At 39.9% G+C, this 17175-nt stretch overlaps 1 protein-coding gene across 5 annotated transcripts in view; it reads right to left on the bottom strand.

The window, feature by feature from the left end:
• The window catches only part of IBTK (inhibitor of Bruton tyrosine kinase), a 61655-nt gene extending 45520 nt beyond the window's left edge, over positions 1–16135 (bottom strand). For 3 of the 5 annotated variants that reach the window (XM_068408618.1, XM_068408635.1, XM_068408626.1), the window contains exons 1-5: positions 15950–16135; positions 7117–7781; positions 3642–3738; positions 2091–2215; positions 976–1086 (exon numbers count right to left, since the gene is read on the bottom strand). In XM_068408618.1, coding sequence (XP_068264719.1) covers positions 976–1086; positions 2091–2215; positions 3642–3738; positions 7117–7440 — 657 coding nt within the window. In that variant the 5' untranslated portion in view covers positions 7441–7781; positions 15950–16135. The remainder of the gene's footprint in view (positions 1–975; positions 1087–2090; positions 2216–3641; positions 3739–7116; positions 7782–15949) is intronic. The other 2 variants (XM_068408645.1, XM_068408653.1) reach the window with 2 other exon arrangements.
• Between the last annotated feature and the right edge of the window lie 1040 nt (positions 16136–17175).

Here is a 17175-nt window from a genome sequence, read left to right as displayed (position 1 = left end):
ACTAACTATTACGTCTTTTGTTTTTCTTTTTAAATTACCATGAGCGATAAAGATTTCTCCCTTCCTCCACAACACAGGATAATCCTAAGAAAATTCCACAGAATAAGGAAGCAGTTCTATATCTTTGACCCTTCATGCACTCTAACATGAACTCTCCTTTATTCAACTGGGTAACATCCCAATTTCAAAACAGCAATTTGCAAAAACTTCTAATTTCATAGAAATGAATTTTTCTTAAAAAGCGGTAAGAATTGAGCTCCAGTCTTCACTATAACATCCAGCAACATAATATCAAGTTCCACCAGGTATTTGATATCAGAAATTTTCAAAAATGATTGTGCTGCAAACTAAACACACGCTACCAAGTAGTGTCCACAGGGTAAGATACTGAAGTCTAAGAATTGTATTGTCATCATATCTTAGTCTTCTCAAATTTTGTTTTTGCATATTGCAACAATGTACTATTCAAATGAAAATGAAAGGTGAGTTTTCACTTAATAGCTGTGCAAGTCTAGTAAGAAGCAACCCTACCATCACTTTTCATGCCACTACAGCTCCACAGTACTGCTGTCTCCTTTGTGCCAGCCTTAACACTCATCAGATGTCATTACAAACCTATTTAAGAAGCCAGCCCAGTCAAAAAACATTTGCTTCCACTTATCTGACATCATCTAGCCTTTAAAACAACTCGGCCATTACACAGAAGTTTGAACACAGTATCTAGTTATCTTAAATTGAAATATATTTAAATGCACATTCTTCTACTCTCTGCCACCTCACTAGGAGTACTGGAGAGTTGGTTTGTTTTTTTTTTTTTCTGTTATTCGGTGGGGAGCAAGGGGGTTTGTTTGAAATCAGCAGCAAATTGGTTTTGAAAGTACACTCACAGAAACTCCCAATTCACTTCTTAGACTTGCTGTTTGAAATAAAAGAAATATCATGCTAAACTACATGAGATAGCATAAGATAGCATACCAGGCATGTTTGTTCATCACCATGACCCAAGCGCCCTCCTTGTCCATGCCCGCATGTATATACTTGACCTTTGTGGGAAAGGAACACAGAGTGGAATTTGCAGAGTACCACCTGAAAGAAAAAGGGGCAAAAAGGTGGGGAGGAAGCAGTATAGGACAAATTAATTTTCTTGGATAATCTGAAAACACCTGCCAAAACTACTTCGTGAAGAAGTTCAGCTTTAATAAAGATCTGTTCGTGAAAATACGAGTAAGATACTAGTATTAAAGCACAGGACTGACAAATCAAGTCACAGGGAACACAAAATATTTGCTTTAAATTTGTTATGTACTGCTTTAACCTACTTGAAGAGACCTACAGTATTTATTAAAGTAAGTTCAAGTGTGGCCCTACAGGCTAACAGAAGGTCAAAAGACTGAGTTTTAAGGGCAACAATATCGCCTCAGAAGAGCTGAAGGAAACATATTAAGACCACAGCATAGATTGTCTGCCCTGAATGCTTGTTCAAGTTGTACTTTAAACTTTAAAAAAATTCCTAAACTGAAGTGCCAAGAAGTTATTAGGGACAAAACTACTGCTACAGGAAGAGTGCTTAACAACACATGCTGCTTTCAACACAAGAAGAATTTTAATTCAACATGTATCAAACAGATTCATTGTCCCACTTCAGTTCATTAGGGGAGTTGAACAACAGGTCAGAAACTCAAAACAGTTACAGAAGTATCATGCTTCTGAATTCATTTAATGACATACAAGCCATATATCCAAGGTAAATAACAGCAGAAAACATTCTCCCCACCAAAATAGAGAACCATGATTTAATTGAGGGTGATGGGGGGTGGGGGGAAGCAGCAAGAATATAATACAGCAGGTCTACTCTAGTACTGCTTAGCTGCTCTAAGCTACTTGCCAGATCAATGGGAACTGTTTGCTGAGAAATAACTATGAAGAAAGAAGAGAGGGGAAACAAAAACAAAGACAACAAAAACACCACAGACACAACTTTTTTTTTCATGCTAATTTTCAAAACTTGATAACATCTTCAATAGTTTTTCCCACACACACACCCCTCCAAGTTCACTGAGAAACGTGCCTATGTAATACTTTCAGAATACCTGTTTGATATACACGCCATTCCGAGGAAAAAGGTCCACCAATTCAGGATGATGTTTACCCTGTTGGCCACCATGACCCAAAGTAAAATTTATATTGTTTCCCCAGGTGTAGACTTCTGTGGGATCTACAATGAAAACAAATTCTCTGCAGCTTGTAAATTTACCCATCTCACACACAGTGACTTTGAAAATCAACTCCTGCTGCTTCTATTTAAAATTTGAAGAGGAAAGCTGTTTTTTAACTAAAATTGAACTTTTAAAAGTTTTATTCTTATGAGAAGTAAGGTGCTATGACAAACTATTTTAACATCAATATACAGATGATGATCAACATGACTTATATATATTTTCTAGTTGTAGAATATGCAAGCATTCCTCAGCAGCAAATTTACTTATGTTTTCCAAAGACAACTACTACTACCTTAGATTAGACATGCTTTGTTTCAATTCAGTAATAAGCCTTTCCCAAAAAAAGGTTATCCTGTCATATATGAAAACCATAAACAGTTTTAAATCAGAGGTGTGGCCAAAAACTAATATTTTACATTTTTTAAATAACTTCTCAGTTACAGTGATATCTGAACACCATTTTCTGACGAGTAAGAAATTGAAACCAATGTGTATTTGATTGCGTTGAGCTACTACTAAAAAGATTAAAGAATTTTAACATATTTTACAAGGTATAATTAAAAAAAAAACAAAACTCAGGATTTGTGTAACCAAAAATACTTAAAATGACTGGAAACAAGATGAAAAGAACAAATTTCACTGTGCAACAAGACTGAACTTGGAGATATGGAGAAAAGGGGAAAGAAGGGGGCAGAAAAGTATAAATCAGCATAAAAAATAAAAGCCACATGAAAAACTACTCCCCTGTCAAAGGAAAACTTGTGCGCTCAGAGTTATTCTTACAGACTCATTTCCTATTTGGAGAAATTGCATTTAGAGTGACTGTAACTAGCTTATATCAAGCTGCCTTGCCTAAAAAAAATATTTTTACGATTCAAGAATACATTCCCCCTCTTTTCACAAAAGACACAGAAGTGATGTAAACTACTCTCAAATGCACAGACAATGAAGTCTCTCTGATAAATTGAATTCAGATAACAGAGAAAAATCACAGAATAGTAGAGGCTGAAAGGCACCTCTGGAGATCATCTAGTCCAATACCTCTGCTCAAGCAGGATCAGATAGAGCAGGCTGCCCAGGACCACGTTCTCTCAGGTTTTGAGTATCTCCAAGGCTGGAGTCTCCACAACCTCTTTGGGTTACCTATTATATCACTTGCTTTTTTTTTTTTCCTTCCACCTTTTTTTTGTTTTACCTCAATCATTATTCCTTCGTTTTTTCTACACATGTGCATCCTGTGCCTACTGCCAAGATTCTGCACCTGCTGTCTTATGACGTTAGTGACTCCACATCTTCAGATATCTCATAACTTATACAGTCCTAACTAGAAACACAAAATATAGTCTACACTGGTACATACATTAATACATTGTTGAAACATATCGTCTTGTAAAATATAATTTAAGCTACTTGATTTCCTACCAGTTTTCTTGAAGACCACATGGATTGGCCTATCTTTCATCACAAGATCCAGGGCTGATAAACCTTCTTTATCCTGAACATACAGACTAACGCCATGCTGAAAGAGAGGAGAGGAGGGAAAGAGAAGAACAGAAGTTAAAACTAAACTCTACAGCTTTAAGCATGCCAGATAAACATTTAAGAAGCTAAACAATTCTTTAATTGAAGTTTAATATTGATAAAAGAAAATCTTCAGATTCTTTCAAGTAAATTGTAAGCAGATCTGAAAATAGCAGTGCAGTTCTGTTCAATTACGTACACGTCATGTTGATCTATTAACAAGGATTTTATTGTATGAATACTGATTAAGTAATAAGATGTAATCAGGGAAACACAAAGGAAACACACTTGAAGATAAAGCACTGCCATCTAGGAAGGGCAGTATTTACTAAAAATGCATTTACCAGCTTTGAAGAACATATTTTCTTATATCTGCATGTTTACAGAATCAGTTGTGGCAAGCTAGAGAAGTAGACGATAAAAAAAACCTACTATGGCTTTGAAAAGAAGCAGGGAACAGTGGTTCACAGTTGCTAAGAAAGGGCAAGAGGACACAGTCAGACAAGACAGCAGCAAGGAAGCTTCAGAAGCTTGAACAGGTCGTTGTTTTAGAACTTCAAGAGAGGCAGATATTCTCTGCAAACACTGTTTTCTGAATACAAAAAAAGTACTGCTACACCAGCATTGGTTTTAAGGAAGTCAAGTGTCATCTATCAGATCACTGAAGGGAAGAACTGCAGATGTCCCCAAGCAGAACCTAATGGATAATACGGTTGTACCTACGTACCACAGCTCTTGGCTAATATAAAAGAAAACCTTACAGAACTTCACACTTAAGAGGTAAATAGATTAAATACAAAAAATGAGGAAGCACAATCCATTCAAGCATGACAGAAGGACAGCTAGCCACATCTGCAGGAGAGATTTTAACCTGTAACTTCATTTGGAAAAACACTAGCCAGGAGAACAACATACATTCTCAAAATTATAAAGAGAACCTTACTAGCAACAGTGCTCGCATCAATTCATTATATACCAGTAAGATTGACCTATTTTTATGATTTAACAGGTACCTGGTTAGTCGTCTCTTTGGCAGCTGCATAAGTCATGTGAAGCAGAACAGAGGCTGCAGTGATATTCATGTGGTCTGAATTTGTGAAAACAAACCTCAGTTGCTGAGTGGCAAAATGATACAGTCTGATACAGTCTGAGAATAAGCCATGACTGCCTCCAGCCCACCACAGAAGTCTGTCATCCGCACTAGTTCAGTACCCCAGGGGTTGCTATGGGGGCCAGTATTGTTTACCATCTTCACTAATGACCTGAATGATAGGACAGAGTGCACCCTCAGCAAGGCTGATGATGACAGAAGACCAGGAGTGGCTGACAAGCTAAAGGGTTGTGCTGCCATTCAGACGGACCTTGACAGGATGGAGCAATGTGCTGAGAGAAACCTCATGAAGTTCAATAAAGGGAAATGCAAATCCTGGCCCTAGGGAGGAACAGCCCAATGTACCAACGCAGCTGGAGGCTGACTGGCTGGAAAGCAGCTTGGCAGAAAAGGACCTGGGGCTCCTGGTGGACAACCAGTTGACCACAAGTCAGCAATGTGTCGTCGCAGCTAAGAATGGCGGAAGTATTGAGGGCTGCATGAGGGAGTGTTGCCAGCAGGCATTACTCAGCACCGGCAAGACACAGCTGGAGTGCTGGGTTCAGGTCTGGACTCCCCAGTACAAGACAGACATGGACATACAGGAGCAAGTCCAGCAAAAGACAATGAAAATGATGACTGAGGCATCTGATACACAAGGAGAGGCTGTGAGAGATGGGATGTTTAGCCTGGAGAAGGTTCGGAGAGGTGGGGGACACATCTTATTAATATGTATAATAAATACCTGATTGGAGGCGGGGGGTGGCGATCCCAGTAATATCCAGTGGCAGGACAAGTGGCAATGGGCACAAATTGAAATATAAGGAATTCTGTTTAAACCTAAAACACATTTTTACTGGACTGATATTAAAACATTGGAACAGAGATGTTTGAGTCTCCGTCCCTGGAGACATTTAAAATCGACTCGACACAGTCCTGGGCAACCTGCTCTAGCTGACCTTGCTTGAGCACAGGGGTTGGACTAGACAATCTTCAGAGATCTTTTTCTAGCTCAGCTATTTCATAATTCTATTCTAAATCCCTTCCTGTTGTTGCTATAATACCTTAAGAACATATTCTTTCCATAATGCAGTACAGCAGAGAGACTTCACTTAAGGAACTGGGAAGCAGAGCACTCTCCATGAGCTGTTTCATTCTGCTGCTTAATGGAATATCAGCAGAGTTAGCTATCGGAAAAACCTCACTCATTTACACAACTGACAGAAAAGTAAAATACGTCTGGGGAAAACTGTATAGGCCTCCTGTAAGCAATTATCAAAGATACAGATAGAAACACACACTAGAGGACTGAATACTTTTTCATACATCACATACACAGTTCCCAGTTTTCTAGAGAACAGAATCATGTACAATTCTCACACAAACACCCACCTTTGTGAAGTTTAATGAAAACCTCCTCACTATGTAAGGGTACAGCACATGAAATCCATATTTAACAGTTACCAGACTTCAAGAATTAGGAACTGCTGGATCCACAACCATTTTGCTTAAACTGCTTGTTGAAAGCAGAGAGTTTAATGCTTACAAATGGCTAGTCACTGCTATTTAAAAAGGCTGAACTCAAAATAGAAAATTCTCTGCCTTAAAAGGTTTGCTTTTCAGTAATCCTGAACCACAAATATTTCATTTTCTCATGTAGTTAAAGGGACCTTGAATATCTCAACCATATGTAGCTCTTCCCTTTGCTATACTTGGGACAGGAGGAATAGAAGAGCAATCAAAAATATACACAACTTTCTGACTGGTAGGGAAGAAACAGCAATTGCAAGAAAGGAATGAGGGAGACTGAGCAAAAGCCCTGGTTAAAACATGAATGAAATGGGAATTTGCTTAATAAAATGCTCCATATCTTGAAGTGTTTATCTCTCAAATGTAAGACTCATTTCTAATTATAACTCCACTTAAGTTTTTCTTATTTTATGTTTTCTAAAAACACTAATCGGTATAATTACTGAAGAGTCTATTTTTAGAGTATCTTTAGTCTGATCACTCTCGACTTTTAAGGTCCTGACCCTGATATCATCCACACAAACCAGTCTTCAAGGAAGTCCACAATTAACCAGGGACCCTTACTCAGTGCTGATTTCTGCATGGGCAAAGGCAGACATCTTTTACGAACACAGAGACAATTGCCAAGTAAATCAACGCACTGTGATCTAAACCCTCAAGAGGCTTTCAGTAAAGTTTAAAAACTCACTTTTACATAACCAATGCAACTCTAAAAATTGTAGATACCAACGAAAACCACAGTTTCAAATCACTCACCTTCAGCAATGACAAAACACAATCAATGTATCCATAAAATATACTTCTGTGCAAAGCTGTCCATCCAGATTCTTTGTCTTTCGCCAAGAGATCTACTCCTTTGGTCTCAGCCAACCAGTCTAGAACACCTTTTTTGCCACAAGATGAAGCAAGATGTATAACGTTTCTACCAAAGGCATCCTTTATAGTTGCAGCATTGTAGCAGTAAGAAGAGAGAAAGGCCTTGATCTGGCCTTCACTTCCTCTGGTTACTACAGAAATAACATCCAAAGCATGCTGTAGAGATCGACACTTTGAAGTGCAGTCTGGCATGAGAGAACTCATCTTCACTTCTAAAGCTGCTCCTCTCCTTAAGGGTAACAACCCTTAAGTATATCAAGGCACTCCAATTCAGTACACAACAGTGCCTTAAAAATTTGTAATTCCAAGGATGTAAATCCAGTTTTATTGAGCTGCCATTAGAAATCTTTGTACTGCTATGTTTGGCACTTGATCCAAATAAATAATTATAAATATATATATTTAGAAGTCTTATTTCACCATCTTATATAACAAATATTCTTGTCCATAGAAAATTCCAACAGTGAACTACCTCAAGTGTGGAGAGGGGGATTCCCCCTCCACACTACCTTATTCTTCTAGAACTCCATAATTGCAAGGGAGACCTGAAAAAGAACAAACTAGAACAGATTAGTAAACAAAAGTTATTTTCCCCAGCATTTGCACCAATTTAAATTAATATCAAACTAGCACTTGCAAGTACAGGAGTAATGTGGCAAGGGTTAACTGACCTGCCCCATGCCATCTGAGCTTACACTCAGGCATTCAGTTAGTTTAAAAAGCCATGACTCCTTCCCCACCCCAGGCCCCAAAGGCATCTCCTGCCTTTCTTTGACATAAATCTTAAAGGCTACATGGTAAACCAGAGCCAAAAAAGTCACCTGAAGAGAAAGAAAAGAGTTTGCTTTCCCAGCTTCAGGGTCCTTGGGACCCTGATAGTCTACTGTCTAATTACATCATTACTTTGTGATCAGAAAGCAAGAACTGAAATAAAAGAAAAACAAAACCAAACCAAACCAAAAAACACCCACCAAAAAATCTCCACAGCTGTTGAGTACACCTTGGCTAACAGAAGCTTTGTCAGTCACACCCAGAAGGAGAGTGGGACCACCACAGTTTCCCTTAGCCACTGCAAAAAGAGGATTATGCCCCACTTTCTCTTCCCTGGCCTGAATGCCTACCCATTTCCCTACTAACTCTCTCCTGCAGAATCAATAGGAAGGCTCCTCTCCACCACACCCAGAGCCACCGACAACGGTGAGAAGGATGGCAACAGAGCGAAGAAAAGCAACCCGTACAAGAGATGTGAATTCAGGCTGTTGGCTCTCATGCAGGACTAAGGTCTAAAGCTCCTGAAACAGGCAGGAAGAAGTGATGATCTAGGTTGGAAGGGATAAAGGACGAAGAAGGAGGAAAAGGAGCAAAGATACAAATTCTTCTTCATTAAAATATATTTACAGTCTGGGCATACAGCATTTCTCCTTATCTGTGCATACTTATCTTTAGCATATCCGTCTTTCTCTGGCACCCACTTTCTCAAGAGTAAAAAAGGCCTGACAGACACACTCATCTAGCCTATAAAATGCCTGCAGTTGCATTTAAAAGGGTTACAGTACACTAAGTGCAGACAGCAGTATAAAAATCACACATAAACTGATCTAAAACAGAAAAAGTGAACTATACAAATCACTGATACACTGCCTAACTTAATGTGAACTGCTATTCAGTCCCCAAAAACTTCACGCTTCAATCTTTTCAAGCATAAGCTGCAAACTGAGTGAAGTTGTACCCAAAAATGTGTTACACTTCTTGATGCTTTTGCTTGCTATGCAAACTGTAGTTTAAAGTTGCTCTACCCATGAGTAAAATATTCCAAAAGAAGCTGGACAATGCCATCGTGAAAGCTGAATAAATAAAACTGAAAATGTTAACAAATCCTCTAGGGAGACAAAAAAAAACCCAACAAAAACAAAAAACCCCACCAGCTCTTTCCAGCTCAGCAGTTACTATAAATGCACACACCCCACTCCTTGCCCCCTACTCCTCTCAAAAAACCCTGCTGAGCTTCATTTCCATTGCTTTTCAGGCACTGAATGTATATCCATATTTTGTTAATATCTCTGTCTGCAAAGACATGTCAGGGAAAGACCACTTTGTTTGGAAAAGAAAACAGAAATCCCAGTCCTCTTCCTATTTCAAGAATTATCAAGATTCTCACCAAACTAAAAGCAATCAGTCTAAAGCGAACACTCATAATGGAATCTAAACTTTCAAGAAAAAAAAAAACATTTCTAATCCAAGAGTATTCGTTTAAACATCTCATGACAAAGCCTTCAACAATTATTTTTCCACCTCATTCAGAAGGGATCAAATACTAGGAATGGAAATCTATAGATCAAGACTTCTTCAGTATGTACCTTCAAAACAATTTAAAACAGCACGCAAATGAAGGAAAAAAAAAAAAAAAGTAGTTTTTATTCATTACAATTTAGTCCCTCATCCCTGACCAGGAGTAACATTCAGAAATATTTCGGAGACCAAAATTGACCACAACTGTTTAGCTTACATTTGTCACAGCAAGCTTCAGTTCACTATACAAGGCATTTCACAACCAACATACAAACTTCTGCAGTAACACAAGAAGTTTAACCTACACCTGTGTGAACTCTTCTTTCACTTTCTCTAAAGCCTCAGACTATAAAGAAAAGTGAATCACTGTCACAAGCACGAAAAAAAGCTCTAGTTTTGAGAGCACAGCCTGACTTGTTGCTGCAAGAAATCAACACGTCACAGGTGACTGCTATCAGCAGACACAGATTGCCAGTGCATCAAACACCCTTCTAAATAGTACTAATTTAAAAAAAAGTACTTGGAGATCTATAGGAAAAACATCAGAACTGCTATTATCCTGAAACCAATTTGTCACATTTCATCAATACGCCAGTAGGCAATAAAATTATGCTGTGGAAGAAGTATGAATTTTATATATGTCTTATAAAGCACTTCTTAAATATAATTCATCTTTAAGACATTGCTATTAGTGCTACAAGGAAAGAAAAGTAAAAATAAAAAGAACATAAAAACAAATTAGTCAGGGGAGTCATAAAGTTGACTAATCTGTGAGGTAAACTGGTATGAAATTACACCACCACCCAAGGAAGCAGTCCTGCCATGCCCCATGTCATACCTTCCCTTGTGCAGATACACACCTAGTAGGACACTGAATTGCATGAGAAAATTATTCAGAATAAAGTAAATCCTGGTTCCAAAGAAACTTGTGCCCTTACAAGAAAGGAACAGGGAGGCCAGAGAAAAACTTCTTTAAAGCACCTGAGCTCTAGCCTCCCCAAACACCAAAATACTGTGGACAACAAACCATACATTAAAAGAATAAAAAGTCTGCTATTAGAAATACAACCTGCCTACCTCACACTAACTCCATTATGGTGACATTTACTGCAGCTATGTGAAATCTGACTCTGCTAAATTATTTCTTTATAAGTCATTCTAACCCAGCACTCCTCTACTATAAACATTACAACACTAGATACTATATTAGTACATTGATACATACACCTTGAGTTTCGGGACAGAAGGCTGTAGATCAAGTTTTCAACCCTCCACAATATAGACTGGCACACCAATAACACACGCTGTCATGTTATTACGACATCTGAAAAGTGTTAATGATCAGATCTGACTTTTTAAATATAAAGTAGGTTCTTAACTGAAACCTTAAAACTTTATAATTGTGAATTGATGCTCTTGTCTCTGTGAAAAACTTGTGATTGCTGTCCAGATGCTTACTTCTAGGATATGGAGTCCCAGCTGAATGATCAGCATCTAAAATATGCATTAAATATGAAGAGCACCACCATTTTTTAAACTTTCAATTTCAATTTCTAGAATACGGTGCCCTTTCCATTACGTGCCTCTACTTTCATTTGCAGGTATTTCTGTAGGCTTCTCAGCGCTAATCATATTCATGTTATAATACCACTGTCTTCCTAATGCTGTAATTAGTGAAAGACATAAACAGCTAAATAAGACTGTCATCTTTTAAACATTTTTATGACACAACAGGTATCATTTGGAATTCAAATTCTTTTTAAAAACTGATTCCTAATTAACATTTGAATTATAGAAAAAAAAGTCACAAAAAATTGAGGAATTGAAACAGTATTCAGAGTATCCCGAAGATGTTTTATTTCAGCAGGGTTTCTAAATTTTCCCTTAGAGGCATGAGCCACTTATTACGTATGTCCACAGCCCAGGAAAACTGAAAAGATTACAACCAACTTGGAAGCAATTCCTAACTAGCACGAAAGTGTTTGTGGTATCTTGCCTCCTGGAAGTGAGTAGGTAGAGCTCTCTCACTCGGCTCTTCTCCTCAGAGAAGGCAAAGCTCCACTGCACCACAGCTGTCAGACACCCTCCAAGGAGTATGTCAGATGTGTCATCTGTTGTTATGGAGTCAGAACTCCTACAGCTGAAAAAGCAGCTCTCTGCCTACTGTGGTTGCCTCAAAAATCTCTGTTTCTTTCAAGAATTCACTACAAATAGGCAAAGATTTGGCACTTTTTTTGCTAAAAAGTCTAAAGCCAAAGTTGTCACACCTCTCTTGACCACTGAACTAAGAAAGATTCTACACATTGTAAGACTAAGCTAACAAATACCATAGTGACTATGGGTGATGATGGTAGATTTCATTTCCTGCAAACAGCAGAGGGCAGATGTTAAATCTTGAGATACTGTTCAATCATCAGGAAAAATGAACATAGTTGCCAGAAGCTTCCCACTGGGGAGTTCCAGAAATCTCTCCGCATGTCAAAGCTGCTTACAAGGGACTTCTTGTGGGTTAGTGGTCTTCAAGTCCAGCAGTTCTGTCTACCTATTTTTGTTAACCAAGACGCTTCCCAGAATAGATAAAAAAATATATATTCAGTTGTATTCTGGTAATATGAAATTTCATAAAAATTAAGCCAGCTTTAGGACCTCTTAGTACTTATCCGTTTCTTAGGCACTGTCTTTCAGAAGACAAGTCCAGTGAAGGCACAGTATATTCAGCACAAATTTTCGTGATGCCTAGAACACTGACATTTAGCACAGAGGCATCACAAGCTACCAGATGAAGGAAAATACCAGACTGTTCGTTTCCACATCTGTAGAATCATGTTCTCCCTCAACACATTCCCAATTTTCTTTTTTTTTTTTTTTCTAGAAAGTATTTCCACAGAGGTTGTGTGCTCTTGGCTCAAAGGTACAAGGGTGCTATCAGAAGAGAAACAGCAACCAACCCTTACCACATGGTTGGATGCCAGAAACATACACTGAAACTGCCAATCTGGGAGGCAAACATTTGATACCGGAATTCATATCTGTGGTCTTTCAGATTCTTCCTGATGAAAGCCTATACTCAGTACTAGATCTAGCAAAATCTGGCTAACATGGATGTGGATACCAGTACCAAGGCAGTGGCTAGTAGCTACTGTTGTGGTTTTCTTCATCTTAATAGAGGCAATGGTCTCGTATGGAAGTGAAAGAGAAAACAGAAGAGATTCAGATAGAATTCAGCGCCACTTGAAGACAGATTGTTGGTTTTGCATCTTCCATGTGCACTGCATTAAAGTAACTCAAGTGACAGGCCTTGAAACCCAGCTTTAGGCTGCTTTACTAAGAACATATTCCTCAAGACCTTATTTGATCTATCTATAGGCATAACCTCATTCCATTCACTGGTTTTCTATTGTTTTTTTTTAATCTGTCTTTTTCAGTCATACTGATTTTTTTCTAAATACCAGTTGCATCTAGGGTGCACTTGGTGAAAAACTACCTAGCATTTGGCTCTCCTAAAACAGAACTAAACAATGGTTTCTATTTTCCATATAAGAGAAGCCTAGAGTTCTCCTTGTCAATCCTAATATCCCTCCTTTAAAAAAAAAAAAAAAGGTGTAAATAATATGGCTTTTTGAAAGGTGCAAAATTCATTTGCTTTTCCTTTTGATAGTAAGTTGCTAAATGAAGAGCAATATAACTGGCAATATCATACAGTTTGGGAAGGTTAAGTCCATACTTATAAGGGTATTGCAAGTTCTTAAAGGGTGGAGTGGAAGGGAGATTGTTTTTTAAACAACCATGCTGACATTTAATAATATCCTCCAAGTCAGTCCATTCACACTTGTTTCATAACATCACAAAAGACCTGTAACCATAACAGCATGGAAATCCAGAAAATATTTGTACCCAAAACAAACTTCACCATGCAGACTACCTGATTAGTAAGCTAATCAAAAAAAAAAAAAAAAAAAAAAAATCTACAGCTTACAGAATTAAAGCCATGGGAATTTGCTATAACGTTACTGATTTTCCAGGATTTTCTGTTGACTGTAGTATTACCCAAAAGCAATTTTCACTAATAATTTTCATTATTAGTTTGGAATCTGACAAATGTTACAAGCAAACTGAAGCTGGGTAGTAATAAAATAAATGTAGCACTGGCATTAAGCAACATATCCTCAAGGAAACATAGATGAATAACAGCAAACACACCCTTCGGCTATAAGCAGCACATTGTCCAAGGCTTTAAAGAACAGCTAGATTACTAATTTCTACTCAGAAGATTACATATCCACAGATAGTTTAACCTTTTCAGAAACTCCCTGCACATTTATTGAAGTCTGGGCATAAATCTAGGCTTTTCAACCCCTTGAACAATATTATTGGAATATACAATATATTTTATGGGGGGAAAGTGATTGAATATACAAGGAAAAAGAGTAAATCTAAGCTATGCAGCAGCTTATAGTGGTTTGGCAGTCAAGCTCCCACATAGAGTCTTTTTAAAAAAGCAGTTTCTTCTCAACTATGTTAAAGGAGCATTGCAATACAAGGCATAGAAAACAAGGGTTCTGCTCTTCTCAATACACAAAACACCAGGTAGAGTGCTACCGCTAGTTCAGATATCAAGTTTTAAGAGAAGTAAGCAAGTAGAAGAAAAGTCTGGAAAGAGTAACTAGGATTCAAAAGGTTTACAAAACAACCTGCCAGTACACGCTGAGCAAACTGGATCTACTTTCTCCTTCAGCTGCATTTTCTATAGACCACACAGACCCTTCAAATAAGGCTGCTGTTATATGAAGAAGAAAAATCAAAATTCTACTCCATTTTACCCCGATGGTGGGAGAAGTAGTCATTTATTTAAATTTCATAACAGATTAAGATTATACATCAGGAAGTACCTTCAAATGATAACTTGAATGCTAAGAGGCTAAACACAGGTACTCTCACAATGGGCTAGACGACAAGCAACCTGTTCAAGTTTTAAATAAATGTGACCTGCCTAAAAGTAAAGCTACGGATGAAATCCAACTTGCTTTAAAAAACATCAGGTTCCACCATGCCCGCTATGTCCCCTGGGCCATGGCAGATACAAACTGCTTCATTTACGGGGCCAGGGCCTCTGTGCCACCACTTGGCACAGGTGCACCCCTGGCACAGGTGACCTTTAGAGGTTCTCTCCAGAACCTCTTCTGCAACCTCCGCCTCCACAGCAACAACAGCATAATCCTTACCAGGATGAGACATTCAGTGATCCAGCAGCTCTAATCCATTTGCTCCTAACAGTGCTAACAAGCACTACCAAAGGCAGACACGTCTGTTAAAAAAATCACCAAAGTACCATTGGTAGCTAAATTCAGCTACAATACATCAGAGTGGATCTACTAGTCAGGAATCAAAGTACCTAAACAGTAACCTGCGAAATACTGTGCTTGGCTTACCTAGAAATAGTCAAAACTACTTGTGTTCAATAACTTAATACCATTAAAAAAAAATACAGAAAATGGTATACACAGAAGTACACTGAATGCAATTACACACTTTTCCTCAATACACTGGGACCTTGCTCTAGATGTTCAGGTTATTTGTTTCAACAAAAAATAAGTCATGAACAATGAACCACAAGTATGTTGCAGAATTTTACGATACTTAAAACTATACCAGATAACTACATCAAATATCAGGAAGAGCTAACTCTTCTGAATGAACTCTGAACTTTTGGTACAACATTATTAAAGAGTACCCACATCAGATGTTGTTGGGTGATTAGTATTTTTTTGTAAATCACAAGTCGTGGTCAGTTTCCACGAAGACAGACAACTACAGTGACCACGTCAGCAAAAAACGGGCCGGATTTCAGAGATCAGGCTGGCCCCTAAGAAGACTAAACGGAAATATCCTTTTAAGCTAACTATGACATTTCAGCTCTCTGGTGCTTACACTGCTGCTCAAAGCCAGCAACGCTGTGAGCAGCTACCAAAAGCCGCAGACAAGAATCACCAAGGCGGCCAGAAACACGGCAGGCTTCTCGGGAACCCCAGCTAAGCAAACCTGGCAGAGGCTGCTGCCACTGTCAAGGGGGGGAAGGCCTGAAGTGTTTCAAAGAGCCAGCCACCAGCCAGGGGCAGGCAGCGGGGGAAGGGGGCCCTTTTGATTCTCGCTACACTCGTCCACGTAGCCCGGAAGCAACGAGCGACAGAAAAGTCTTTCAAAGCAGGCGGCCGAGCCATTTTTCCTCCACCTCGAAACCGGTCCTCTCCCATCCTACGTGGCCGGCTGCCCTTTACCTTCCCTGGCTCAGGGCTCTCTCTCCCCGTTCCCACAGCCCCCCGCCGGCCCGCCCCGTCCCCTCCGGCAGGGCCAGCCGTGACACCGCCCCTCCCCCAGGCCCGGCTCCCGCTCCGGACACATCAGCAGGTCGCGGCCCGCCCCTCACCAGTCGCTAGATGAATGGACTCAGGCGGGCAGGGTGGGACGCGCGCTGGGCAGCGCGGGGGCTCATCCTCAGTGACACCGGAGCAGGAGCAGGGGCAGGGCCAGGCTGCTGCGGCTACCGCGACAGCTCAGGCGGCGGCGGCGACAGCCTGTGCCAGCAGCTCACAGCGGGGCCCAGGGACAGCAGCTGCCTCACCCCCGAAGAAGCAATCAGTCGATTGGCCGCACCTCGCACGCCGATTGGCTGCGACTGAAGCCTCGGCTCCGCCTCCCACAGCGGAGCCCGGATTGACTGACAGGCTGGGTCAGGTGGCGTGAGGGGTGCGAGGGCGGGGCTGGGGGCGGGTCTGAGGGCGGGGCCTGCCGTGACGTCCTGTCCCGCCCGCGGCGTGCAAGGGTTAAACCAAAATGGCGGCCGGGGGGTGGGTCGTGGTAGTGCGGGCTGTGTCGGGAGCGCGGAAAGGGGCTGGAAATAACGGGGAGAGAGGAGGTGAAGGGAACAAGGCTGAGGAGTTTCAGTGCCTTTTTCTGTCTGTCTGCGTGAGAGAAGCAGCGTGCCTGGCTGTGAAGAAGGAGGGCGGGTTTCTGGCAAGGCCATCCCTCTCCAGGAGAACTCGAAAGGAAATAGTTAAATAATCAGCCTGCAGGTCTCTAGAAAATAGTGAAGTGAGAGAAAGCATCGAGAGGTCTGTGTCGAGGCAGGTTGTTCTTAAACCAATGTAATTTCTCTCTCTGACAGAGGAAGTGGCCTAATTTATATGATACAGCTTGATTTTTTGTGAGGCTTCTGACGCCCAGCTTGGAGGGCAGCCTCATAACCAAACTTGGTGTGCGTATCCAAACTTGGCGCGTGTGCAAGGATTTGAAAAATTGCTCTTGTAGTTACCTATGGTTCACTTGATGTATGTTTCAAGTAAAATCCATGAGGGCTCAATTCAGTTCTACTTTTTAATTAATGTCTTGGATGATGTGATAGGTGGTACAGATTACAGATTAATCTGTAACGGGATTGGGGTGTAGCATTTTACGGTGGGAAGCTAGGAACCAAGACAAGCAGTACCTCACATAAAATACAGAGTAAAAAAATCACACATTACTTCTTCCAAAATACGGAAGTATATTAATGTTGTATTAATATTAATGCCAATGGCTAGAATATCTGTGTGTTTCTTTAAAGCCACAGTTTTATCCCCTGTGTGGTGCAAGCATTGAAAGACTTTAAAACAA

This window comes from Nyctibius grandis, chromosome 1 (genome assembly GCF_013368605.1).
Source record: "Nyctibius grandis isolate bNycGra1 chromosome 1, bNycGra1.pri, whole genome shotgun sequence".
Taxonomy (NCBI): domain Eukaryota; kingdom Metazoa; phylum Chordata; class Aves; order Nyctibiiformes; family Nyctibiidae; genus Nyctibius; species Nyctibius grandis.
The sequence above is the reverse complement of the archived record's forward strand: the minus strand, read 5'-3'. Positions and strand labels throughout refer to the sequence as shown.